General features: G+C 45.4%; 1 protein-coding gene across 1 annotated transcript in view; it reads right to left on the bottom strand.

Annotated features, from left to right (window-relative positions):
- The window catches only part of BACE2 (beta-secretase 2), an 81522-nt gene that overhangs the window by 1942 nt on the left and 53475 nt on the right, over positions 1-26105 (bottom strand). The window contains exons 7-8 of the mRNA XM_055313777.1: positions 22975-23124; positions 17084-17252 (exon numbers count right to left, since the gene is read on the bottom strand). Of these exons, the coding sequence (XP_055169752.1) occupies positions 17084-17252; positions 22975-23124 (319 nt within the window). The remainder of the gene's footprint in view (positions 1-17083; positions 17253-22974; positions 23125-26105) is intronic.

Below are 26105 nucleotides of genomic sequence, written 5' to 3'. Positions count from 1 at the left end.
AAATCACATCCTTTTTTTTTTTAATTGAGGAAAGAAAATGTAAAATAACAATAAAACGAAGGCCTTAACAGAATGGTTTAAAGTGAGGGAAAGACCAGTCTCGATTAGAACATTTTCTTGCTCACGTTTGTGTGGATTCACGGCTGCTTCCACGTGTGCTGGAAGAGTCGAGCGCTGCACAAGAGCCTGTGTAGACCCCGGGCCCCGGGGATGCAGGCCTTCTGTTCACCCAGAGCCCAAGGGCCCACAGCTGAAGCCACCATTTAAAACAGACACTCCTTGGCTATTTGCATTTGTATTACAATTTCTATCTTTTTTTCCCCTGGTTTGTAAGAATCCTTTACGTAGTAGAAACTTAAGTAGCAAATGTCTTCCCACAGCAGGTCATCTGTCTTCTTAAAAACTGACTTGCTTTATGAACGGAGAAGCTTTCTCTCTCTCTCACACACACACACACACACACACATGCCAGTGAAGAACACTTAGTGCCAAGTCACCAAAGCCGCCGCCTGGCCCAACAGAAGGCGACAAAAAATCACCCAAAACCAGTTTTACTTTCTAACAAGGTGGAGTCAGAGGGGCCAGATTTACCCCAGACCCAAAACAACTAAAATACTGGACAAAGCACACAAAGAAACAAAGGCTCTGGAGATATTGCCAACTGAGCAAAGAGCATGAACCCCTGACAGATGGAAGACAGATGAAGGGAGCCCGGCAGGTGCTTTGAGAACATTTCTGGGTTGTGGTGCTGGGAGGGGGATGCAGGCAGGGCTGGGGGTAAGGCTGGGGGGCAGGGCAGGGCAGGGCTTCTGTTGGAGTTCAAGGACAGAAGGCAGCTGCAGACAGAAATCCCACACATCTCCACGGGGCCGCCCAAGCCTTCAGCCGAGTGCTGACCAAAAATGAACGGAAGGCCAGAGGACCAGTTGAAAGGACTAAAAGGAACAGGGCTTGAAGCCCACAGGTAGGACTCAGAACAGCACCTACTGCCAACTGCTTCCCATTTACTCTGTTTCCCAGAGTGGAAAAACAAAACAAAACAAAAACCCCATAGGGGTCGGTCCTCTGTCCCCGTTGGGGGGGTGGGGTGGGGGCGGGGAGGAACCATGTGCTGCACACTGCCCTGGTCTCATCCAAAGAAGCTTCAAAGCAAGACAAGGCAGGACTAAAAAAAAAAAAAAAAAAAAAAAAAAGACAAGGCAGGACTCTAAGCAACTTAAATGTGACCCAGGACAAATCTCAAGAAGACTTGTAAGAACACAGAAGGATTCAGCACTCTTTTGGGTCCCTGGACCCAATTTCAATGTGTTGGGGACCAAATTACCAATAAGCAATTCCCACACACCAGCAGGGTGTCCAAGAATTCAACTCAATCCTGACACAACCTACTCAGAAGCAGCATCAGATCCCACACGTTAAAGATTCAGTCCTATGAGCCCCACCCCCAACTTCAGATGAGAGTTTAAAGCCCATGGTGTCACCTGTGCCTCTGACCCACTGGCTACAGATTGGAGGCTCCAACCCACCCCCACCTTGGGACGGAATAATTAGCCAGAGCGGCTCACAGAACTCAGAGAAACAGGTCACTTGAGGCTACTGGGTTAGTAGTAAAGGACAGACTCAACAGCCTGAGAGGGAAGGGATGCCCAGGGCGAGGTCTGGGGGCAGGGGTGGAGCTTCCGTGCCAACCCTCCCCACAGCTCCATGTCGCGCTCCCTAGCCCTGAAGCGCTCCAAACCCTCCCCTTTTGGGTTTTTCTGGTGGCTTCGTGGCACAGACACAATGGATGGAGTCAAAGGCCAGTGGAAATGCTTGGACCCCCAATGGTTCTCCTTCCCTGGAGCTCAGGGGGTGGGGCTCAAAGTTCTAACCCTAATGCTGGGCCAGCTCTTCCCTGAGATGCTTTTAAGTTACCTTATTAATATCACAAAAGACAGTCTCTCTCTCTCTCCTCCCCCTCCCCCCCGTTAGGAAATCCCAGGAGCTTCTGGAGCTCTGTGCCAGAGATGGAGACAAATACCAAATACATAGTTCTTGTAAATTGTAATATCACAAAGCAACTGACAGGATGAAGTTCGCAATGTCTGGCATCCAACACAAAATTTCCAAGTATGCAAAGAAGCAGGAAAACACAATTCAGAAGTCATGGCCAAGTAGAAAAATACAATTCATAACAAGGCGGGGGGGATCCATCATTCAAAGCATGGCAAGAAATGACACAGATGGTAGTATTAGGAGACGGGCTATGAAGATGGTTATTGTAACTGCATTCTGCTCGGGACGCTGGAGGGAATAGCAGACATGCTAAGCAGAGACACAGGAGCTGTAAGAATGTCAGATGTGTTAAGTAGAGACACAGAAGCTATAATTAAGACCTAAGTCAAATTTCTAGAGATAAAAATTGACAGTATGTGAGACAAGACGTACACTGCATGGTATTAATAGCATATATATCTGCAGGGGAAAAAAAAGACTAGCGAACTTGAAAACATAGCAATGGAACTACCCATGAAACAGAACAAAATCCTGAAAACATAAGGGGAAAACAGCAGTAAACTGTGGGAACATATGAAGAGGCTCAGCATCCCTGTAGTCAGAGGACCCCGATAGGAGGGGCAGGAGGCAGAAAACATATCTGAAGAAATAATACCGAAAACCTTTCCAAACTTGAGGGAAACCATAAACCTACAGTTCCTAGAGGCTCAGAGATCCCCAAGCACGATAAAACAAGAAGTAGATGATGCCAGTGAACCGCTGAAAACTGGTGATAAGGAGAAAATCTTAAATGCACAGAAAATACAAGCAAAACAAAATATTCTGTACAAGAATTAGAACTAATTTCATCTCAGAAATAACACAAGTGATAAGAATGTGGGAGTGACATCCTTAAGGGCTGGAAGGGAAAACCTCACCAACCCAGAGTTCTGTACCAAGCAAAAGTATCTTTCAAAGCAAAGATAAAAGATGTTCTGAGACATACACAGGCTGAAAGGATTTATCACGAGAAGAGACACACACACTAGAGTCTTGTCCAGTCTTAAAGGAGGAGATCCTGCCACATTTGTGGCCACATGGATACACCTGGAGGACACAATGCCGAGGGAAATGAGCCAGAGAGAGGAATACAAACTCCGTAGGATATCACTGTACATGGAAACTAAGCGTCCAACTCAGCAGCAGAGAGTGGAATGGTGGGTGTAGATCTTATGTGTTCTCACTTGTGGGGGGAGGGAGAGAGAGAGAGAGAGAGAGTGAAAGGACAGGAGAGGAAAGGAGAGGGGAAGGGAGGAGAGGGGGAAAGGGGAGGAGGGAGAGAGGGGAGGAGAGCGGAGAGAAGGGGAGGGGAGAGGAGGGGAGGAGAGGGGAGGACAGGGAGGGGAAAGAAGAAAGAAAGAAATTAGAAAGAGAAGAGAAAGGAAGAAAGAAAGAAGAAAGAAAGAAAAGAAATGAAAAAAGGAGGAAAGAGAAACAGAAAAGAAAGGAAGACAGACAATGGTACCCACGTGAGATGATGGATATGAAGCTGGCGGTGATCATTTTACAACATGTACATACAGGATAACATCAAGTTGTATACCTTAAATGTTCCTAGCTTTTATGTATCAGTTACACCTCCATAAAGCTGAAAAAAAAAAAAGAAAGAAAGAAATCGCCAATCAATGTGCACTGAAATCACACTAACAGAAGGCCTTCAAGCAGAAGGTGAAGGATGTCAGCTGGAGACCGGGATGTACACAAAGGAACGATGAGCACCAGACGCGGTAACTATGTAGGCAATTATATCATCTCACTTTTCATCTTAAATACTTAAGGAGATAACTGGCGTCAAGTAAAAATAACACCAGTGTCGTGGGTGGTTTGTAACACACGCATAAGTAAAACGCGCACAGCAACATCACAAGGGGCGACGTGAGAAGTGCGAGCACGCTCTGGGTCCTTATACTGTACGAAGCAGCAGACCAGGTCTCTCCACGGTGCCCGCTCGGACCCTAGAGCAACCGCTACGATCGCACGTCCAGAGTGAGAGCCAGGACACCAGCCGAGGGGTTGAGAGATAAAAATGCTCAATCCAGAAGGAGGCAGGAAAGGGGGAAAAGTACCGATCAATCAATCATCTTGTTATAATCTACACCGGGGGTCCGCAAACTTGTTCCAGAAAGAATCAGAAAGTAAACGTGTTAGGGCTTTTTGGGCCATGGAGGATCTGTCACATTCTTCCTGGATTTCTTTTTTTTTTTTTTCACACCCCTTTAAAAATGTAAAAACTGTTTTTTTACAAAGGCTGTATAAAAAAAAAAAAACGACAGGCCAGATTTGGCCTGCAGGCTGTTATCCGCCAATCTCTGGTCTAAACACCCCAAAGACAAAGCAGAGATTGTCGAATTAGAGAAAAAGCAAGACCTGACTATTTGCTCCCAAGGAGCGCATTTTAGATGTAGATACTCAACTACATTGAAAGTCACAGGATGGAAAAAGATGAGTCAAGCTAATGCTAATCAAAGGTAATGTGGAGTGAGGGGCACCTGGGGGGAGGGGGCGCTCATCAGTGGAGCATCTGCCTTCAGCTCAGGTTGTGATCCCGGGGTCTTGGAATCGGGGTCTTGGAATCGAGTCCTGCATTGGGCTCCCTGCTCAGTGGGGAGCCTGCTTCTCCCTCTTCCTGTGTCTCTACCTTCCTTTCTGTGTCTCTTGTGAATAAATAAACAAAATCTTTTAAAAACCTGAAATATCGAGACATCTAAAGGAACTAAAATCCACGCTATGTTCTCTGATCACAGTGGAATTTAGTCAGAAGTCAGTGACAGAGAGTGGTCTGCACTGTGAGCGAGGCGGCAAGCCCCAGAGCAAAGGAGAACCACTGGAGGGGACGGGAGTTTTTCCAATTCACATACATATGTAAAATTCAGCAAACCGGTCCCCAAAACACAAACTGTCCACTTTATAGCAACTACATGTCAATAAAGCCATTAAAAAAAATCCAACAAATGAGGCAGTCAAAAAAATATGTCAATGAACAACACACGTGACAGGATTGCACTCAGGCTGAAAAAGAAAAAAAAAGAAAAAAAGAAATAGAAGAAGAAAAATGAACCCAAGCCCAGTTCCACTAGGTACATGGGGGTTTGTTCAGCGCTCAAGTTTATATACAGGTTTTCACAGAAACAGATCTAAAAAAACCAAAAAAATAACAACAACAACAAAAAAACAGATCTACAATACAAACGCATCAAAACCCTCGCCGAAGTCAAATTTTCTTCAAAATACACCTATTACTTTTATATTAAAAAAAAATTTTGTTTACATTCCTGAAAAATAGCACCAATTTAAGGTTGTCAGTCAAAATGTCTTATCTGAAAACAACCGTGCCCTCACATTTTCTCAACAGCTACTTCCTATCAAAGGAAGGGCGTGTGCTAGCGGAACATGCGGCTCTTGATCTCGGGGTCCTGAGTTCGCCACATTGAGGGCAGATATTACGTAAATAAATAAATAAATAAATAAATAAATAAATAAATAAATTTTTAAATTAGAGTTGATTTTAAATTACTTCTGGAATATCTTCAGGAAATGGCATCCATTGGCTGGTCTGTGCACTTGTTTTTTTTTTTTTTTAAAGATTTATTTATTTATTTATTTATTTTTTATTTATTTATGATAGTCACACACACAGAGAGAGAGAGAGAAAGAGGCAGAGACATAGGCAGAGGGAGAAGCAGGCTCCATGCACCGGGAGCCCGACGTGGGATTCGATCCCGGGTCTCCAGGATCGCGCCCTGGGCCAAAGGCAGGCGCCAAACTGCTGCGCCACCCAGGGATCCCTGGTCTGTGCACTTGTTTACCTATACTACTAATTCTATGATCCTGGAGTAGATTTTAAGTTTTTATACTGGAATTATTGATGAGGCCACCCTCTGCATGGGTTAAGGGCACAGGTCAGACTGCTGGGGTTCAAGTCCAAGTTCCCACTTAGGGAAGTTGGCCAATATTTTTAACTTCTCTGCTCCTCAGTTTCCCTATCTGTAAAATGGAGAAATTAACAGCACCCACGAATCAGTCTTGCTCATGGATCACCAGGCTAACCGGAAGGGCACTCAGCATCGTGCCTGGGGAAGCTTGGTGTTTCGTCAGTATCTCCTGTTAATAAATCATTATTTTAAATCTCTCATCGATATCTTGGGTTACGATTTTTAATTATGGTTTCTCAGTCTTACCTCCTGGAAGATCAGTACCCAGTTGATAATAAGCACCCGAGGAAGACACATTAATCTGCTAACCATAAAAAAATCATCATGGCCGGGTCCTTTTTTTTTTTCCCCACAGTATGCAACATAAAGTGAATGGTCTCCCCACATGGACTAAATTGATACAAAGATGCCTTCTGAGTAGCCAGGGTTCACTTGGAAGAATGTTCTGGAGTTTACAGGACAGGCATTCTGGGCCCGGGGCCATTTTGTTGTGCAACCACATGAGAACCACTCAGCACCCCCAGTTCTCACGGTTCTTTTCTATAAAATGAGGAATGAGGGCTACCTAAACCCTGTCTTTGGGGCCCCTGGCGTTGGCATCTTTTCATTGTATTCTAAGTAGGTGGAGGAGGCCTATCGCTGCAACTCTGCTCTTAACAGCTAAGTTTCCTATTTTTAAACATGAATATGTACCAGATGATCCACTTTCAACCTGCAACAAGGAAAATTCGCAGTGAAATGACTGCCACAATCTATGATGAGTCTCAAGTTGTAAAAGCTGAAATCTATACGGCTCTTGGGTGCTAAATGTCTCAATCTATAAAAAGAGATGGGTGGTATTTCAGAAGCTTTGGATACATTAAGAGAGAGCTGTCACTCTTAACACTCTATTATCTTCCTAGTTATAGGATACTTGGCCCGGGCAGCACAGAGACAGCTGAAAGTGCTGCAGCCTCTAACATCTGCCCCTCGCATGGGAGGCTCTCTATCTGTGGATGCCCCAGGTCGGCCAGCTCCATGGCACATGGTGACCACCGCCTTATTATGTGGCTCTGAGACTAGAATAGTGACGCTTCGTAGGGGTTGGGGGGGTGGGGTGAGGCGAGGAGAAGCAGGGCAGCATAAGAGAAGCATCTGTGGATCTTTTTCCAAAAAAACCATCACCCTCCCACCTACCACCATTCTGATACACCCTGGCTGAAAAAGGAGGGGAGGGTGTGGGCCATAATGTATTTTAAAAAGCTCCCCAGGAAAAGTCTTCAAAGAGATCCCACTCACTGCTCTCCTTCCCACCCTGCCCCAACCCTTATAGAAAAGCCTAATCCTATCGCGAAGTGTTGTCTGACAAACACCAATTATTACAAAAACCAAATAAAAGGCATCAAGAGAAAAGGGAAGCTCCCAAAGATTTGGGCTCCGCCAAGTGCTAGCTGGCACCAAGGTAGAACTTCCTCCTACTATAACACATAGAAAAGATGATAAACTCGTATTTTTAAATATGTAGATGAGCCTAGAAATAGGCCCTAGAACTGGAGATCCAATGCCCAGGGACAGGGGGAGGGAGGGAGGCAGATTTGACCCCAGCACCACATGGATGGGTGACAGAGACTGGTTCACTGGTGGAGGGAGCTGGGAAAACTCTGCCAACACAGAAATCTGACTATGCCTGAGGCCAGGGGGCAGAGGGCAAGGAGGGCAAGAAACAATCTCCCATGAGAAAGAGAGTCTCCCAACCACAGCGTCACGCATGGAGGGCATCTACATTTACACAGCTTGGGGTAGAAATCCTAAAAGTTCTCGATGCCTCACACTTAGCAGAAACAAATGCAGAGCTGCTTTAACAGCAACATTTTTACAACCCAAGGTGCACTGAACTCTCTCCAAAGGCGGAAAAAAAAAAATTAAAAAAAAAAAAAAAAGCATGCCCACTAAAGATAAGCTCACAACAAAAACTTGCAAACCAAGTGAGAAGAAACTCCACCAGGAGAGAACCGAAAGCAGACACAAAAACAAAGCGATTAGCTCTCCATAAATGATAGGGACACAGAATATGCTTGAGATTATACTATAGCTGTGTTTACAGTGATTAAAACCTCATGAAAATACTAACAAGACTTTTTTTTTTTTTAACAGGTTGATTTAAAGTTCATAAAGGAAAATACAATTAAGAACAGCAGGGAAGTTCTGAATAAAAAAGAATAATGGGAGGCATCTGGGTAGCTCAGTTGGTTTAAGAGACTGCCTTTGGCTCAGGTCATGATCGCAGGGTCCTGAGATTGAGTCCCACATTGGCTCCCTGCTCAGCTGGAGCCTGCTTCTCCCTCTCCCTCTGCCGCTCCCCGTGCTTGTGTTTGTTCTCTCTCTCTCAAATAAATAAATAAAATCTAAAAAAAAAAAAAAAAGTGATACTGAACAGAAACTAGCACTGTAAGATAAATCAATTGAACAGAACAGAAAGTCCAGAAATAAATATATTTCTTTTAAATATTTACCGGAATTTGGAATATGATAATTCTGGAATTTCAGATCAGTGGAGAAAATGTGGATTATCTGAAAAATATTACAGGAACAATGAATGTGGTAGTCAGCTTGGGGGCAAAAAGGCTATCCATACAGACTATGTCAAGGTAAATGAAACATGAAAGTGTTTGCACAAATCACAAAATAATTTCAATAAAGAAGGTCATTTAAAATGTGACTTCAAACCTAAGAGCCTTAAAACTTAAAAGACTGATATACTTAAAACAAAAGACTGATATATTTAAATACCTCAAACCATTTTTACAATAAAATTCCTCAATAGCAAAGTAAATTTTTAAATAATGTGTAACTAAAACATGGATTATAGCTTTTTTCTCCAAATGGTTAATTACTCCATTACACAGAGTTTCTACAAATCAATATAAAAAACTAAAAACCCAATAGAATAGGGAAAAGATATAATCACATAGTTCATAGAAAAGAAAAACAAATGGCCTTACACACAGGGAAAGAAACCCAACCACACATGTAATAAAGTAATTAAATTAAAACTATACCGAGATAATCTTTTCTACCTATCACATTGGCAAAATTCCGGAAAGTGTGACACTACCCTGTTGGTGATGCTGACTGGGAACTCAGGCCATTATATAACATTCTTAGAAAACTGGTACAACCAGGTATAAAAGAGTACAACCTCCCTGGAAAGCAATGTGACAATATTTATCAAGATTACAAATGCTTATATCCTTTAGCCTGACAATTCTACTTCCAATAATCTAACCTAGAGATATACTTTCACATGTGTGAGTGAAACGTGGTATTACTGTTAATAATAACAGGAGACTAGAAACAACTTAAATATATCATTAAGGAATTGTTAAATCAGAGAACATCCACATAACAGGATTATAAGGCTCAAAAAATAATGTGGGAACACTGTGTATATATACATGTATACAATATACATGATTGCCTCTGAGGGTGTGCCTTGTATCACTGGAACATTATCTGGCCATTTTCAAAGATCAAATAAAATAATGGAGACAAAGTAAATACAAGCCACAACAAAATTATTACAGAACACTACAGAAAAGTACACTAGTATATTTGAAAAAGTACAAAGTGGGATTTCTAGAAATGAAAAATACAGCCAATATAATTTAAAGCTCACTGAATAGGTTGGGGCACCCGGGTGTCACAGGTGGTTGGTTGAGGTAAGGCATCGGACTGGACTCTTGGTTTCATCTCAGGCTGTGATCTTGTGGTTGTGGGATGGAGCCCCAGCATGAAGTCTGCCTGAGATTCTCTCTCTTTCTCCCTGCCCTTCTGCCTCTCTCTCACACATGCGCTCTTCTCTTTCTCTCTCTCATGAAGAAATAAAATCTTAAAAAAAAAAACCCTGAGAGAACTAGGACAACCTAGGATGTGTCTGCAGAAACTACACAGAATGCAGCAAAGAAAGGAAACTATGAATAAAAGGTTATGGGATGTAAAGGAAATAATGAGAAATCTCAAAATTTATCTCAGCAGTCCAGGAGAAACTAGTAAAGATGAGCATGAGGCAAGAGTGGTGGAGGTAACAGCTTAGAATTCTCTGGGCTTGATGATTAAAAAAAACATGAATTATCAGGCTCAGAGAGTCCTGAGCAAGATGAAAAACAATCTAGGTCTAGATACATCATGGTGAAACTTTAGAAGATGAAAAATTTAACTTAAGTCTGAACAGGAACCAAACAAACAGATTACCCTTAAACGTACAACACCTGAAACTGGGTTTTTTTTTTCACCAGCAATAATGTTGGACAGAAAACACTGAAATAGCATCTTCAAAACACTAAGGGAAAATGGGCAATCTAGAATGCTAGGGCTAAACCATGATTCAAGAATCAGGGCAAATGAAATTTTTTTTAAAGATTTTATTTATTCATGAGAGACACAGAGGGGGTTGGGGGCAGAGACACAGGCAGAGGGAGAAGCAGGCTCTACACAGGTAGCCTGATGTGGGACTCGATCCCGGGTCTCCAGGACCAGGTCCTGGGCTGAAGGCGGCGCTAAACCACTAAGCCACCCAGGCTGCCCCCAAAATGAAATTTAAGAGAGATCCTAAAGCATATTTTTCAGCATAAGGAAAATTGTTGTCAAAATTTATCCATTCTCCTTCATTACACTTTGGACTGTTTTTAGTTTGATGAAAATGGTGGTTTTGTGTAACAATGTAATAACCGAATGATGTAGTACTTTTAGTTCATTTTATGAATAAAGCTGCTTCTGGTCAAGTCTTTGGGTGGACACACATTCATTTCCCCACTGCATATACCTAAGTTGCTGAGTCATAGAGTAGGAATATGTTTAACATTAGTAAAAATGTCAGTTTTTCCATTCATACTAAACAATTTCAGCAAACTGAGAATCCCTTAATTGAGGATTAGAAGGGAATTCCACAAACCTACTCTGTACATGAGACTATATGACTGCTTTCATAGAAGAATCCAAGCAACTCTAACAACTGTTTTTTTTTTAATAAAACGGAGAATTCAGCAAGGTGGCTGGATAGAAGATTAACATACAAAAAACCCTGCAAGCCTATATACTAAACAACCGAAATGCAATTTAAAATATCATTTACAGTAACAATAAGAGCTAACAGGTATCTACCAATAAATTTACCTGTGTAAGACTTTCTTAGAGAAAACTACAAAACTGCTGTAGGACATAAAAAAAGACCTAAACAAATGAGAATTAGCACATTTATAGGGAAAAGACTTGTATAACAAAGACTTGATTTCTTCTCAAATTAATCTCTAAATCCAAAGCGGTTCTAATAAAAATCCCAATAGGGTTCTTCAGAGATCCTGACAAGTTGAAACAAAAGACAAGGGATTCCTTGGTGGCTCAGTGGTTAAGCATCTGCCTTCAGCTCAGGGGGTGATCCTGGAGTCCTGGGATTGAGTCTCACATCAGGCTCCCTGAATGGAGCCCGCTTTTCCCTCTGTCTGTGTCTCTGCCTCTCTCTGTGTGTCTCTCATGAATAAAATCTTTAAGAAAAAAAAAGGACAAAAGTAGCCTAGGGCATTTAAAGAAGAGTTGAGCCCCTGCTGAAAATTAAGTCTTATAACTACAGAAATTAAGCCATATATTATAGCACAGGGACAGCAACTATACCAGTAGGGTAGAAGAGAATGCTCAGAAAGAACAGTTCCAGGTATATACTGGGTCTTGGTATATAACAAAGATGTTATTAAAATTTTGTAGATATCTTGCAAAATTAATTTAACCTGAATCTAACCGAGCCTCCAGACCTAAGTTCAAGTTTACAGAAATGCAGTCCACCTGGGTGGTTCAGACAGTTAAGCATCTGCCTTTGGCTCAGGTCATGGTCCCAGGGTCCTAGGGTCCCACGTTGAGTCCCACATCTGAGTCCCACATCAGGCTTCCTGCTCAGTGGGGTGCCTGTTTCTCCCTCTCCCTCTGTGCTCTCTCTAGCTCTTGCTCTCTCTCAAGTAAATAAATATTAAAAAAGCAAAACAAGTTTACAGAAATGTAAGGTTAAATGAACATGTTGAACATGTTAAATGATACTATTACAAGAAATCCCAACAAATCCGAATATGATATATTCTACAAAACTGGCCTTCAAAAATACCAAAAACAAAAACACAGCTAAGGAAACCATTTTTTGGGGTACCTGAGGAAATCTGAATATGACCGAGATAATACACACTACGATGTAAATATTTTTGATTTTTTAGATGTCATAATGGTATTATGGTTATGTATGAGACTGTGCATATTTTTAAGATGTATTTATAAATGAAATGTTATAGAGTGAAATATTTAGGGGTAGAATGTCGTGATATCTGCAACCTATTTGCAAATGGTTCCAACAAAAACTACATATACACGTATACTGACATATATGGCAAAATGCAAAAATTATCAAATCTAGATGGTGGATAGTAAGACATCACTGTATTATTTTAGTCTTTCCTGTATATTAAAATTTTTATAATACTGAAAATATTAGAGAGGAAAATATTTTCAATAAATAATACTGAGAAAATTGAATTCTTATAAAAAATTAGATTCCCATTTCATATTCTATGAGAATATGGAAAAAAGTACAGTGTATCTTTAGGGAAAAAAAATCTCTATTTTCTTAGATTGAAAAAAAATCTTAAATAAGGTACAGAGTAAAAGCCATAAGGAAGAGATCAGTATATTTTATCTCACTAAATTAAAAAATATATATATAAATGAAAGACAACAAAAACAGGTAGAAGAAATCCAGAGAGATTAGCAGATATTCACCACACATAAGCCCCCCATACCTAATGGATCAAATAATAAGAATGTATAGACATTAATAAAAAAGACTGGTAGAAAAATGTACATAAGCTATTAGCAGAAAAATTCACCATCAGAGAAAAAGCTCAAACACCCCATAAACCTATAAAAACCGCATCATCTCAGGGTGTTAGGGTGGCTCAGTAGGTTGAGCATCGGACTCTTGGGTTTGTTTTTTTTTAAGATTTTATTTATTCATGAGAGACAGAGAGAGGCAGAGACATAGGCAGAGGGAGAAACAGGCTCCATGCGGGGAGCCCAATGTGGGACTCAATCTTGCGACTCCAGGATCACACCCTGGACCAAGGCAGATACTCAATCACTGAGCCACCCAGGCTTCCCTGACTCTTGGTTTTGGCTCAGATCCTGATCTCAGGGTCTTAAGATTGAGACCCGATAAGGCCTTACACTCAGTGGGGAGTCTACTTGAGATTCTCTCCCTGCCTCTGCCCTTCCCACCAAGTGTGCAAGCTCTCTCACTCTCTCTCTCTCAAATAATAAATCCTTTAAAAAAAAAAAAGGCCCGTCAGTTCAGAAGTAATCACCCCGTGACACAATTTCATATATAAAGATTAGCAAAATAACAAAAACAAAACAAATATAATATTTTGAGGAAATGAACATTCTTATGTAATCTGATGGTCCAGCTACTTGGAAGACAACTCTGACAGGAGTCATTAACACTGATGGCTGGCGTACCAAACCATCTAGAAATCCCACCTTCAGAAGATCCTAATAGTGTGCAGGAAGATGCTCACTGCAAGTTATAATTGCAAGTGTCAGAAACAATCCAAACGGTAATCAAGGCAGGAACGGTAAGTGACCTGGGGATATTCATACAAGAGGATACTAGAGCAGTCAAAACAAGTGACCTAGTATTCACACCAACACAGAAAATGTAGTAAATGTGTAATGCTGAGCAATGAGGCCGGCTGAAAAAGGATAGGCACAGTACTATAGAGCATTCATATACATTTTAAAAATGCCAAACCCCACAACCAACCATCCTATGTTTTATTATATGGCATTTATTTATAGGTATCCAGTAGACAGCTTCTAAGGTGACTCCAATGACCCCAGCTCCTTGGTATTCACTTTTGTATAATCCCCTCCCACACTGTGCCAGGGTGGTTCTGGCAACCAACAGAATAAGGCACAAGTGATAGCATGCCACTTAAAAGATTGGGTGAGCAAAGACTGTGGCTTCTGTCCCGCGTGCTTTGTTGCACTTCCACTCTCTGGAATCACTTGCTCTGGGGTCACCAGGTGCTCATCTTAAGGATGTGTAGGGAAGCCTGGCGTGAGGTCTCAATGGCAAGGAATGGAGGGCTCCTCTCACCTACCACATGAGTGAGCTTCCAGCAGAACCCCCCTCCACCCTGCTGAGAGACCCTAGACCCGAACCACCAGCTAAGCCCCCTCGATTCCTGACCCTCAGTGCCTGCACAAGGTCACACAGTGCTGCTAAATTTGGGGCTAAATTGTTACCAAGCAATAAACAACTAACCCAAGGCACTTACAACTATGTAGTGATTTTTTTTTTAATTTATGATTTTATTTATTTGACAGCATGCACAAGCAGAGGAAGGAGCAGAGGCAGAGGGAGAAGCAGACTCCTCACTGGGTAGGGAGCTTGATGCGGGACTCGATCCCGGGATCATGACCTGAGCCGAAGGCAGATGCTTAACCGATGGAGGCCCCCAGGTGCCCCATGCAGTGGAATCTTAAGTGTATAGTAATTATGAGAAGAATCTACACCAGTTTCAGGATGAAGGGTCATTCTGGGGAAGGTAGTGGGGTGGGGCTTTAGCTATATTTCTTTTCTGTTTCTATGACAAATTTTTGAAGAAAATATGACAAAATGTTAGCATTTGTTAAATCTGGGTGTTCCGTAAGTGTGCACAAAGCACATGAGATTTCCTAGGACTTAAATCATTTTGTTATTTAAAGCAAGTGATAAGTTAAAAATAGACACTTTTAAAGAGAAAAAAAAAAGGGCAGTGTACCTCTTCCATTTATTACAGCGCTATAGACCACTGTCTGGCTCCTAATTGCAGCTTGGAGGGAAGTAATTACTTTAATGGCAAAACAGTTTGCACAGAAGAGGAGACATATCCATGTATATTCCCGCTGCTGGTAAAAATCAAATGTTTAAGTACCAAAATCTTAAATATGCTTTTTTTTAAACAGTAGCAAAATAATAATAATAATAAACTTCTATAAGCACACCCAACAAAGGATCCATGTTGAAATGCAGGCGTGAACGTTGCTTTGCTTGGAGACACTTAATATTAAACTACTTCCAACAGCAATTCACTTAAGGAGACACGGCGATTACGCGCTCTGCGGTATTAAGTAAAGTGGACAATATAACGGCTGTTGCCATAGTAGCCTCTACTTTAATAGTGTTTAACAAGAGAACAGAAATTGTGGGGGAAATTGCCTTAGTGCTTAGTTCTCTGGGTTACAAGATGTAAAAATACAGCTGGGAGAGTAGTGTCTCTGACTGTACAGTCCCAGGTCCCACCACAGAGAAAGGTCTTCCCCAGGGATACCTCATGTGCTAAAAACAGGTAATGCACTCTGAAAAGGTAAATATTCCCTCCCAACAAAGACACCAAAATGACAAGCCTCAAGGATTCCAAGCCTCCCCACCAATACAAAGTCAGAGGGAGCTGCGTTAACACGTAAAGTAGTTGCAGGGGTGCCTGGGTCGCTCAGCGGTTGAGCTGCCTTCGGCCCAGGTCGGGATCCAAGGGTCCTGGGATCGAGTTCCACATCCTGAACCCCGCAGGAAGCCTGCTTCTCCCTTTGCCTGTGTTTCTGCCTCTCTCTCTCTCTCCTGAATAAATAAAATCTTAAAAAAAAAAAATAGAACTTGCCAACCATCGAATATGTACATGGGGTTGAGTGGTTTCATTTCTACAGCACGTGAGTTGGGCTCATGTTCCAGATGTTACATTTTCCCCTCGATATTTCTCTCCTTCCAGGCTCCAAGTTGTTATTTTATCCTCCAGGAACGCCGGTGTGTCCAAACAAGGATAGGAAGCATGCCCGACCTGCTTTGCTTACCACGACTCCCATTCCACCCCCCACCTGAGTCAGGTCGTAAGACCTGAAATGTCCCCCTTGGGGATAAATCAGCTGAGCTCCTTTGATGTCTTGCCTGCACACCCTCATCTCCGTGGCTCTCCCCCAGACGGGGTTCTAGATCCCCGTGAAAGCCTGGTCGGGGTCGAGGTGACCAGCACAGCTGGCATTCATGCCTGTCACTCACTACTCCTGTCCCTGAAGGACCGTTTCATCCAAGTCGCACCTCCATCCCCACACCACGTGGTGATCCTCTGTGCCGCCCCACAGCCTCTAAATTTCTCCTGTCCCACGTCCTCGCTGCCTGTACTTTTCGCTGCCACACATTTGCTTAATTTTTCTCTCCGTTGGCATGTTCCCCGCCAACTCTGAATCCCATGTGCCAGGATGTGTCAGTCCCCTGAAATCCCACCGAGAAGCCCGGCTCACGCGCTCCCTCCACACGTCCCCAGTGACCCTAGCTCATGCCCACGTCCAGGACTGGCCTTTGCAGTGCTAGCCTGGGCTGCTGCCCGAAGTACCCGACCCTCCCGCTGACCCGGGAGCTGTGTGGACACTCCATTCCAGCAAACTGTTCATGCATAGACATTTTCAAGTTTGGGGGTTTCCCCACCCATCAGCTTTCCTGCCCTCCCTCCTGGTTTCCCGAACACGGGCCCAACCCTCAAGCTGGGCTCCGCAAAATAATGCTGCTGACTCACCCTCACACCAGCTTTTCAATGGGGTTGTAGGAGAAAAACATGCTTCTTGATCTCATCATTTTAGGATTTCAAGAAATAGCAATTATTCCTTATTGTACAACAACCAAGATTTCTTTGAGGGAAAAAAAAATACACAGCTTATCCCTGATCTTTATTTTGGTTTTCCTATCAAAAAACTGTAATTCTTCTCCAAGGCCCCCCACCTTTATTCTAGGGTGTGAGATACTGTTTTAAGTCTAATGCAAGATAACTGTACTACCACTGATCACACATTTGCCAGGTGTCAAGCACGGAACTAAACGTTTTACACAGATGGCCTCACGTACTCCTTTCTGCAATCCTGTGGTGTGTCTTACTGATAAGACTGACCACGGATGGATGGGCCTGCAGGGAACAATTCAGAGGCAACTCACCCGTCATCACGAGTTGCTTCCAAGTTAGTGAAGGGACATGATGCACTGTAGTTGGGGCTCCCTGTCTAGTGCAAGCATCGCTTACCTGCACAGGGGCTTGCTGCAAAGCCCACCCTCTTCCGAGCTCTGTCGAAGACCACGTAGAAGCCCTCCATCACGGTAGCACCGATCACCAGCGCGTTCGTGGAAGGTGAAATGCCGAATCGGTAACATTCATAATTCAGGCCAGCCCCCATCATGGGCTGGATGTAGAGCTGTTTACGAGGAAAGAGCAAACAAACAGGACAAAGCATGAATCGGGCAATATCACCAAGTTGTCAGGGCCACGGAGTGTTCAAACCTGCCCAGGTGCCATGGCGGGGGCGGGACACAGGGAGGGAAGGGGATGACATCACATTGTCATCTGGAAGACGACATCACAGGCGTGGTGATAGACATTACTGAGAGGATAAAAAACACGTGTGCCGCCTGTAAATATTCACAGGTGCAGCCATACAGCTGTCCATCCATCAGTCCATCCATCTAGCACATGGCATCGCCAAGACATGCCTCCCTCAGTACCAGCAACAGGGATGAGGAACACCCATTCCCTGCGCCCTAGAAGCTTCCCATCCAGGGAGGAGGCAGGTTAAGTAAATGTGGAGTGGGAAGTGCTCTGATGGGCCCCTCTATGGTACCATGGACCAGCTAATTCTCCCCCCTCCAAACCCTTCCTTCCCTTGACCTCTGAGAAGGGGTTGTTTCTTCTTTCCCCCAACACTGGCTGCTCCTTCTCAGGCACCCGTGTAGGGTTCACTTTGCCTTCCTCACCTTTGAACATCAGAGGACCCCCAGGGCTCCGGCATCCTGGTGGCCATCCCCCACCTGTGGCCCCACGGCCCTAAAGATACCCTGGGGCTCTACGCTGATGCCCAAATCCTGACCTCCAGCCAGACCCTGACCACCATGGCCACACTTTTACGTCCACCTGCCCTACTCGCCACTCAACTGGCATCTCAAATGCAATATTAGAAAAACTGAACTCCGGACATTCTCCCCAGATCTGCTATTTTTCAAGGTCTTCCATTTCAATAAATCTGTGATTCACCCACTTACTCAGGCCCTATAGCACCAGGCCAGTATCTCATTCCCTACGGGGAAACCATAACCAGAGGCTCCAGGCCTTCCTTTGAAATGGAATCTGAGTCCAATCACTGCTCCCATCCCCATGGCTACAGCCCCAGTCTGGACCATTAGCATCCCCTTCTCTCTGAGAGACTGCAATGGCTCCTAACTGGCCCCAGGATGCCGTCTTTGTCATCCTCTGCCAGAGAGAGCTTAAGAGCAGGCAGCAGGGAGGAAGCAGGATGATTTATTTCCTCAGTCAGAGAGAGAAGAGCTGTGTCAAAGAGAAGACACAGCATCCCCACGTAGGAAGCGCTGACAGGGATGGAGACCATTTCTTGCATGGGCTGTGCATGGGGGGGGGGGTCGGGTCAAAACTTTAAACAACCAGGGAGCAAACCGAAGTCACACCAGTAAGAACAATCCCTTTATTTTTTTTAACAGCAAAGTATTCAAATGCAGGCAACCAAGAGAATAGAGTGGCTTAGTAAGGCAAAATACCAAACATCTGAAAAAAAAAATGGCAATAAAGGGCAAAATGAGTGGGAAAAAAGGACTTTCTTGTGAGCACTGACCAGCCCTCAAGTGGTAAAAGCACAAAGAAAGATTTTGGAGGACAAGCTTGGGAACCCGGGGCTTTGGGGCCTGAGGGAGCACGAGGGGTGGGGATTTTTAGGGGCTGCAGCGGGGTGACAGGGAAGGGGTGCCAGCCAGGAGGGAAAGCACAGACGAGATGGAGCACCGGCCACCAGGAGTGGGAAACACAGGAGCACTATTTAACGTCCCGAGCAGGAAAGGAAACCAGAAGTAGGACTGGAGAGAGCGCCTACGATCAAACTGACACCCGAGGAAGATGAGCTTCACTGCCCTTGCCAGCATACGGACGATGTGAGAGACAGGGGTTGACAGGCAGGGGGTGAGCAAGGACAGATCTGTGGCAGCCCCTGGCGTCGTCAATGGCTGGACACGGGCCGGCGGCTGGGTCCAGGGAACCGGGCCCACAGTCAGAACCCTGCCTGAGTGGTTCGTCTGTCTGCAAGCCCTCCTCCGAGGCAAGGAATCCTTCATTCTATGCTTCGCTCTGCTCCTGGCGTCTAGGCTTCGGGGGTATGGTGGGCACACAGGAGGGCCTCAAAGGATGCCTGTGACACGAATAAGCGGCCCTAAGCTTGATCAGCATCAAATGAAACATGCAACTTCACACGATCAACATGAATGAGGCAAAGGCCGGGGATACATTGGGGCTGCAACAGCACCCTCCCCTACCTCTCTGCAAGCAAACGCTAGGAATGTACATGGACCCACAGACACACACACACACAGACACACACAACACACCCCTACCTCAGAAGGAACTAATTCTATAATAAAACCCAGTCAATTATCACATAGCATGTAACTGATGATACCAATGCAAAAATATGCAGACTGAATTTGTATCTTTTACTCTTTGTATGTGCGTCCCAGCTGACTGCCAATAAAAGTTCCAGACTGTCAATGCTGTAACACGCTGGGAAAGCTGAAGTATTGCTGGATCTCAGAATAAACTGTCTGCCTTAAACTAAAATAGCACAAATAGACCAACCAGTGGTAGACTGAAATTATTTACATTTTTAGGGTTATGTGGAAAAGAAAACCAGAATTTGCCTGTGGGCTGGGGTTGGGGGCTGCTTTTGTAAACAGGCCAGAAAAGATTCAGCCCATGTGTTTTGGGGAAAGAATGGAGACAGATGAAATTTAAGATAATTGCCTTTGACACAGCTCCCTTCTGCACTAGTGAGCATATGCCAATCTAGGGCTGCTGATGCCAAAAAGGTCCTAGGCAGGGGCCTCATCCTCAGACTTCGGAGGGAAGGGGCCCTGACGATTGCCCCTAAATGTGAGGGATGGATGGCAGGCAGGCATAGCTGCAGTGTTAGCAGACGACCCCCCCCCTCCACCCAGCGCTGACCCCGACGGCTGTGTCAGTGGCACACGGAGCTTGTGAGGTTATTGGCACGTGATGGTTCACAACTGCCCAACAAAGCCTTTTCCAAAGAGGCAATGGAAACAAAATGAAATGGTAAAGTTTGAGTAAGAAATCAGGAAAACAGGGATGCCTGGGTGCTGAGCTCAGTGGTGGAGCATAAGCCTTTGGCTCAGGTCGTGACCCCGGGGTCCCGGGATCGAGTCCCGCATCGGACTCCCTGCAGGGAGCCTGCTTCTCCCTCTGCCTGTGTCTCTGCCACTCTCTCTCTGTGTCTGTCATGAATAGATAAATAAAATCTTAAAAAAAAAAATCAGGAAAACAGCAGGGAAAGCAGATTTTTAAAAACCAAAAATGTGAACGTGTCAAAGTCAACCAAAATATATCTACAGTCTCGTGAGAATACTACTGAATTCTCAGAACGCAGAGATAACAAAAAGCAAAGGCAATGCTCCCAAAGCTCCCGCACTGTATTTCCACACTCGGCCGTGCTGGGCCCTGGGACCAGCTGCTGAGCCCCCAGGGACCTTCCCACCCTGGTGGCTATTAGCTGCCCCAGATGGAACAGATTTCCCCCAAATGCCTGTGTTTTCTTCTGCTTCTCCTGAGTTCCCGAGTCTGCCAACCAGCCCCCCTGCCATTTATTTACAATTACATGCTCATCTCTGCCCCGAAGTGAGGCTTCGACTTTAGTTACGAACCACACTGAGGAAATAATGTCCACGTCACAGTGTTCGACCCACCAAAATTTAATCATAAAAATAAATTATTTTAAAGATGCAGAGAACATATCGCTGTATGCAGGGAAAATGTCTTTGGCAAGTATTAGGATTTCTCCCTTTATGGTTAAAGGGACAGACGGAGAAAGGGCTCAGTGATCTGCTCAGAGTTACAGCATGTGTCAGGGGCGGAAATGAGCATGAAACTCAAGCCTCGGGTTCTCGGGGTGTGCGGGCATCCTCTGTCCAGCCCTGTTTCTCCTGAGACTCTCAAGCAACCTTCCCCAGGAACCCGCCCTTCCTGGAGGGCACGTGTCCCCACGTAGGAAGTGGACAAGGGGAAAGGTGGCAGTAGCACTTCCTTTTTTCTCCTGAAAGTACTCCTCCTTCCCTGTCCCCCAATTCCATCCCCTTTATCCCAAAGTCACCAAATACTAACAAAGACACATTGATCTGTGTGTTCAGAAAAAAAAAAAAAAAGAAAGAAAGAAAGAAACCAGTGAGGATGCCTAGGTGGCTCAGTGGTTGAGCGTCTGCCTTCAGCTCAGGGTGTGATCCGGGGTCCTGGGATCAAGTCCCACATCGGGGTCCCCGCAGGGAGCCTGCTTCTCCCTCTGCTTATATCTCCGTCTCTCTCATGAATAAACAAATTTCAAAAATCTTAAAAAAACCCAAACAAACAATGATTACACACTGGCCTCCACTGTGCGCTCATGCCAGGGAAGGAGCAAGGACCTTCGATCTCAGGGTTCTCATCTTCAAGGAATTAATGTAACCGAGGAAGAGCTCTAAGCCTGTGTATGTGCTTTAAAAAAAAAAAAACAAACAGAAGTCAAATGAAAAAGGCAACAGCACAAAACACCCCCTCGAGGGATGACCACACACCGGGTGAGCAGACCGGGAAACACGCGTTACCCGTCTGAAGGGCAGGCTCACAAATGGGTTATTCTGCTCAGCAGACGTTCAACAAAAGAGGGGTTGTTTGAGTTGGATGCTGAAGGATGGGAAGAATCTGGATATGCAGAGGGCGTGCGGAGGAGAGGGCATTCAGGCTGGGGGTGGCACAAGCAAAGGTCAGGGCAGCAGAGCAAGCACGAAGCCCAGGAGGACGCTGACCCAGTGAGTGGAGGGTCAGGGGCACAGCAGGAGGCAGGCTGGAGGCCGGGGAAGGGTCCCCCGAGGCCCGGGGGGCGGGGGGGGCCTCAGGGAAAAGGCACGTGTATGCACGTAGCCGGGCTCAGTGTTGGCTCACAGCAGGGACAGGAGGCCGCAGGCTGCCACGGTACTAAGGGCAGTGAGGAGAGGACTGGACTACACGGCGCCCACCTGGACGTCCCCGAGGGGGATCTGAGCCAGAGCCTCGGGAATGTGGGGGGAGGTGAGAAGCATGGCCGAGCAGGGAGGCACCAATGATGTACTGAACGTGGAAAACAAAAGGACGTCTTCCTCTCTCTGAGGGTCCAGTTTTAGTCCCCTCTTTAAAACAACATATCCTGGAGCCCCTGGGTGGCTAAGCGGCTAAGCATCTGCCTTCAGCTCAGGTCCTGGGATTGAGTCCCACATCGGGCTCCTGCTCCGCAGGGAGCCTGCTTCCCCCATGGCTTCTCTATCTCTGTTTCTGTCTCTCATGAATAAATACATAAAATCTTTAAAAATAAATAAATAAAAGAACATACTTTGGTGCCACGGTGGATGTTGCACAAATGTCCTCAATTCTTGGCCTCCCGTGCTGTCAGGCCCTTGGGATGTGACTGTGCGGCCAGCCCCTTCTGCTGGCAGGTGGGTCCACCTCCCCAGCCTGGGGAACCTAGGATGCCTCCACCCCGGGAGGGTGCACAGCACAGGACAGGGTGGCCCGCGGTGCAGGGGACGTGTCCCCCAAGGTGGGAGTCAGCGGTCCCATCGCTCCACTGCCAAGCGGCCTCACCATGAGCAAGGCCACCCTAGAGGGCTGGTGGGCCACCAGCTGACCAGACGTGTCGACCAGCCTCCCGAGAGCAGCACGTCTGCCCGGACTCACGAGCTGATGAGGGCTGCCCGGGTTTGTGGCCGTTTGTTACACGGCGTCATGTGGCCATCGACACCTAGCACAGATGCGGTACCCACCCGGGCGCAGTACCCACGAAGCGCCTTATTACTTCTGGGTGTCGCATGGTTAGGGAGGGATGCACAGGTCCCCGTTCATACCTGAGGCAGGATGGTTATGCGGAACGACTGGCTGGAGTTCTCGTCTCTCAGGTAGATGGAGATTTTAGGGAAGTAAGACCAAGGTGTCTCCGAATTCGTCCAGCAAGCCAGCTGGGACCCAGTCCAGAAACCATCAGAGAATTCTGGAATCTGGACAAAACGAGATCACGTGAGAAAGCATGACTAGTCTGGCGCATCAACAGGAAACAGCTCCCGGCCCCCCTCATCCCGTGCCAGATGCCTGCAGCAGTAAGCAGTGTTTCCCTCGGACGGTGGGGCCGAGGCAGCCGGCCTCGGGAAGGGGAACGGGGATGACAAATCCTTAGCTATTCAGCTCCCCGGGCACGGAGAGCACCTACGGGTGTCGGGTCGGGCTGGGAGCCCTCTGCTGCCCCAGCTGCTCCTCCAGAAGCCCTGTGGATGCAGTAACATCACCCCCTGGCCCCCCCACCTTCTTCATAGTTGAGGAAACCAGAGCACACAGAGGTGCTGCAGTCCGCCCAGGGTCTCAGTACTGCGCAGTGACCCTTTAGAAGACGGAACACATCCTACATGGGGCCCTCCGGCCCTCTTGGGCATCACCTCTCCTTTGAATTAGGAGTGCAACACTCTTCCTCCTGGTACTGAGCCCTGGGGGGTGGGGCTCTCTGCTCTTCTGGAACATCCTTCTCTTTCTCTAGGCATCAGCTCAGATGCCACCTTCCAGGAAACCCACCCCACATGTAGCTCTGTCCCCCAGGTCCTTCTGCTCGTAGCAGTTACAGCTCCACAGTCAGGGGTGTAACTGCTTCTGTTCTCTTTCGCACACTAGCATCTGAGTCCTCTAAGGCCAGAGATCACGTTGTCTCAGGACCTCTAAGGACATGGGTTGTATTGTCTTAGAGCTTATAGGTCTGACACCTCGCCTGCAGGAGAAGCTCAGGAAACATCTGTGGGGAAAATGAACAGCCAAGAACACAAGCACGCCCACCTGAGCCTCAGGTCACAGGTCTACCGAACCCCAGGACAGGTGATGCCACCTGCACATGCCCACTAGTCTCAAAGGCGCCAAGTTAACTACAAATAACTCCTGCCATCTCACCAGGGTGAGGGAAGGTTCTGGAGCAGTCCTATCCTGCAGCTTATGCGGGCTATGAGAGCAGGGACCGGGCAAGACTAGAGGAGCTGATAGGTCATTTGCAAATATCTTCTCCCATTCTGTAGGTTGTCTTTGAGTTTTGTGGACTGTATCCTTTGCTGTGCAAAAGCTTCTTATCTTGACGAAGTCCCAATAGTTCATTTTTGCTTTTGTTTCTTTTGCCTTCGTGGATGTATCTTGCAAGAAGTTACTGTGGCTGAGTTCAAAAAGGGTGTTGCCTGTGTTCTCCTCTAGGATTTTGATGGAATCTTGTCTCACATTTAGATCTTTCATCCATTTTGAGTTTATCTTTGTGTCTGGTGCAAGAGAGTGGTCTAGTTTCATTCTTCTGCACGTGGATGTCCAATTTTCCCAGCACCATTTATTGAAGAGACTGTCTTTCTTCCAGTGGATCGTCTTTCCTCCTTTATCGAATATTAGTTGACCATAAAGTTCAGGGTCCACTTCTGGGTTCTCTATTCTGTTCCATTGATCTATGTGTCTGTTTTTGTGCCAGTACCACACTGTCTTGATGAACACAGCTTTGTAGTACAACCTGAAATCTGGCATTGTGATGCCCCCAGCTATGGTTTTCTTTTTTAAAATTCCCCTGGCTATTTGGGGTCTTTTCTGATTCCACACAAATCTTAAGATGATTTGTTCCAACTCTCTGAAGAAAGTCCATGGTATTTTGATAGGGATTGCATTATACGTGTAAATTGCCCTGGGTAAAATTGACATTTTCACAATATTAATTCTGCCAATCCATGAGCATGGAATATTTTTCCATCTCTTTGTGTCTTCCTCAATTTCCTTCAGAAGTGTTCTATAGTTTTTAGGATATAGATCCTTTACCTCTTTGGTTAGGTTTATTCCTAGGTATCTTATGCTTTTGGGTGCAAACTAAAAGACAACCTACAGAATGGGAGAAGATATTTGCAAATGACGTATCAGATAAAGGGCTAGTTTCCAAAATCTATAAAGAACTTATTAAACTCAACAGCAAAGAAACAAACAATCCAATCATGAAATGGGCAAAAGACATGAAGAGAAATCTCACAGAGGAAGACATAGACATGGCCAACAGGCACATGAGAAAATGCTCCGCATCACTTGCCATCAGGGAAATACAAATCAAAACCACAATGAGATACCACCTCACCCCAGTGAGAATGGGGAAAATTAACAAGGCAGGAAACCACAAATGTTGGAGAGGATGTGGAGAAAAGGGAACCCTCTTACACTGTTGGTGGGAACGTGAACTGGTGCAGCCACTCTGGAAAACTGTGTGGAGGTTCCTTAAAGAGTTAAAAACAGACCTGCCCTACGACCCAGCAATTGCACCATTAGGGATTTACCCCAAAGATTCAGATGCAATGAAACGCCGGGACACCTGCACCCCGATGTTTCTAGCAGCCATGTCCACAATAGCCAAACTGTGGAAGGAGCCTCGGTGTCCATCCAAAGATGAATGGATAAAGAAGATGTGGTTTATGTATACAATGGAATATTCCTCAGCCATTAGAAATGACAAATACCCACCATTTGCTTCAACGTGGATGGAACTGGAGGGTATTATGCTGAGTGAAATAAGTCAATCGGAGAAGGACAAACATTATATGGTCTCATTCATTTGGGGAATATAAAAAATAGTGAAAGGGAATAAAGGGGAAAGGAGAAAAAATGAGTGGGAAGTATCAGAGAGGGAGACAGAACATAAAGACTCCTAACTCTGGGAAACGAACTAGGGGTGGTGGAAGGGGAGGAGGGTGGGGGGTGGGGTGAATGGGTGACGGGCACTGAGGGGGACACTTGATGGGATGAGCACTGGGTGTTATTCTGTATGTTGGTAAATTGAACACCAATAAAAAATTAATTTATTAAAAAAAAAAGACTAGAGGAGCTGGGGTGGGGCTAGGGGAGCAGGGGATGGGGCGGGGTAAGGAAAGCTTGGGACAGGGCAGGGTAGGAGAGAAGTACCCGGAATAAGGGGTGACAGTCAAGAGAACATCCC

This window comes from Nyctereutes procyonoides, unplaced genomic scaffold (genome assembly GCF_905146905.1).
Source record: "Nyctereutes procyonoides isolate TBG_1078 unplaced genomic scaffold, NYPRO_anot_genome, whole genome shotgun sequence".
NCBI lineage: Eukaryota > Metazoa > Chordata > Mammalia > Carnivora > Canidae > Nyctereutes > Nyctereutes procyonoides.
Note: the sequence above shows the minus strand (reverse complement) of the source record. Positions and strands in the feature narration are given on the sequence as shown.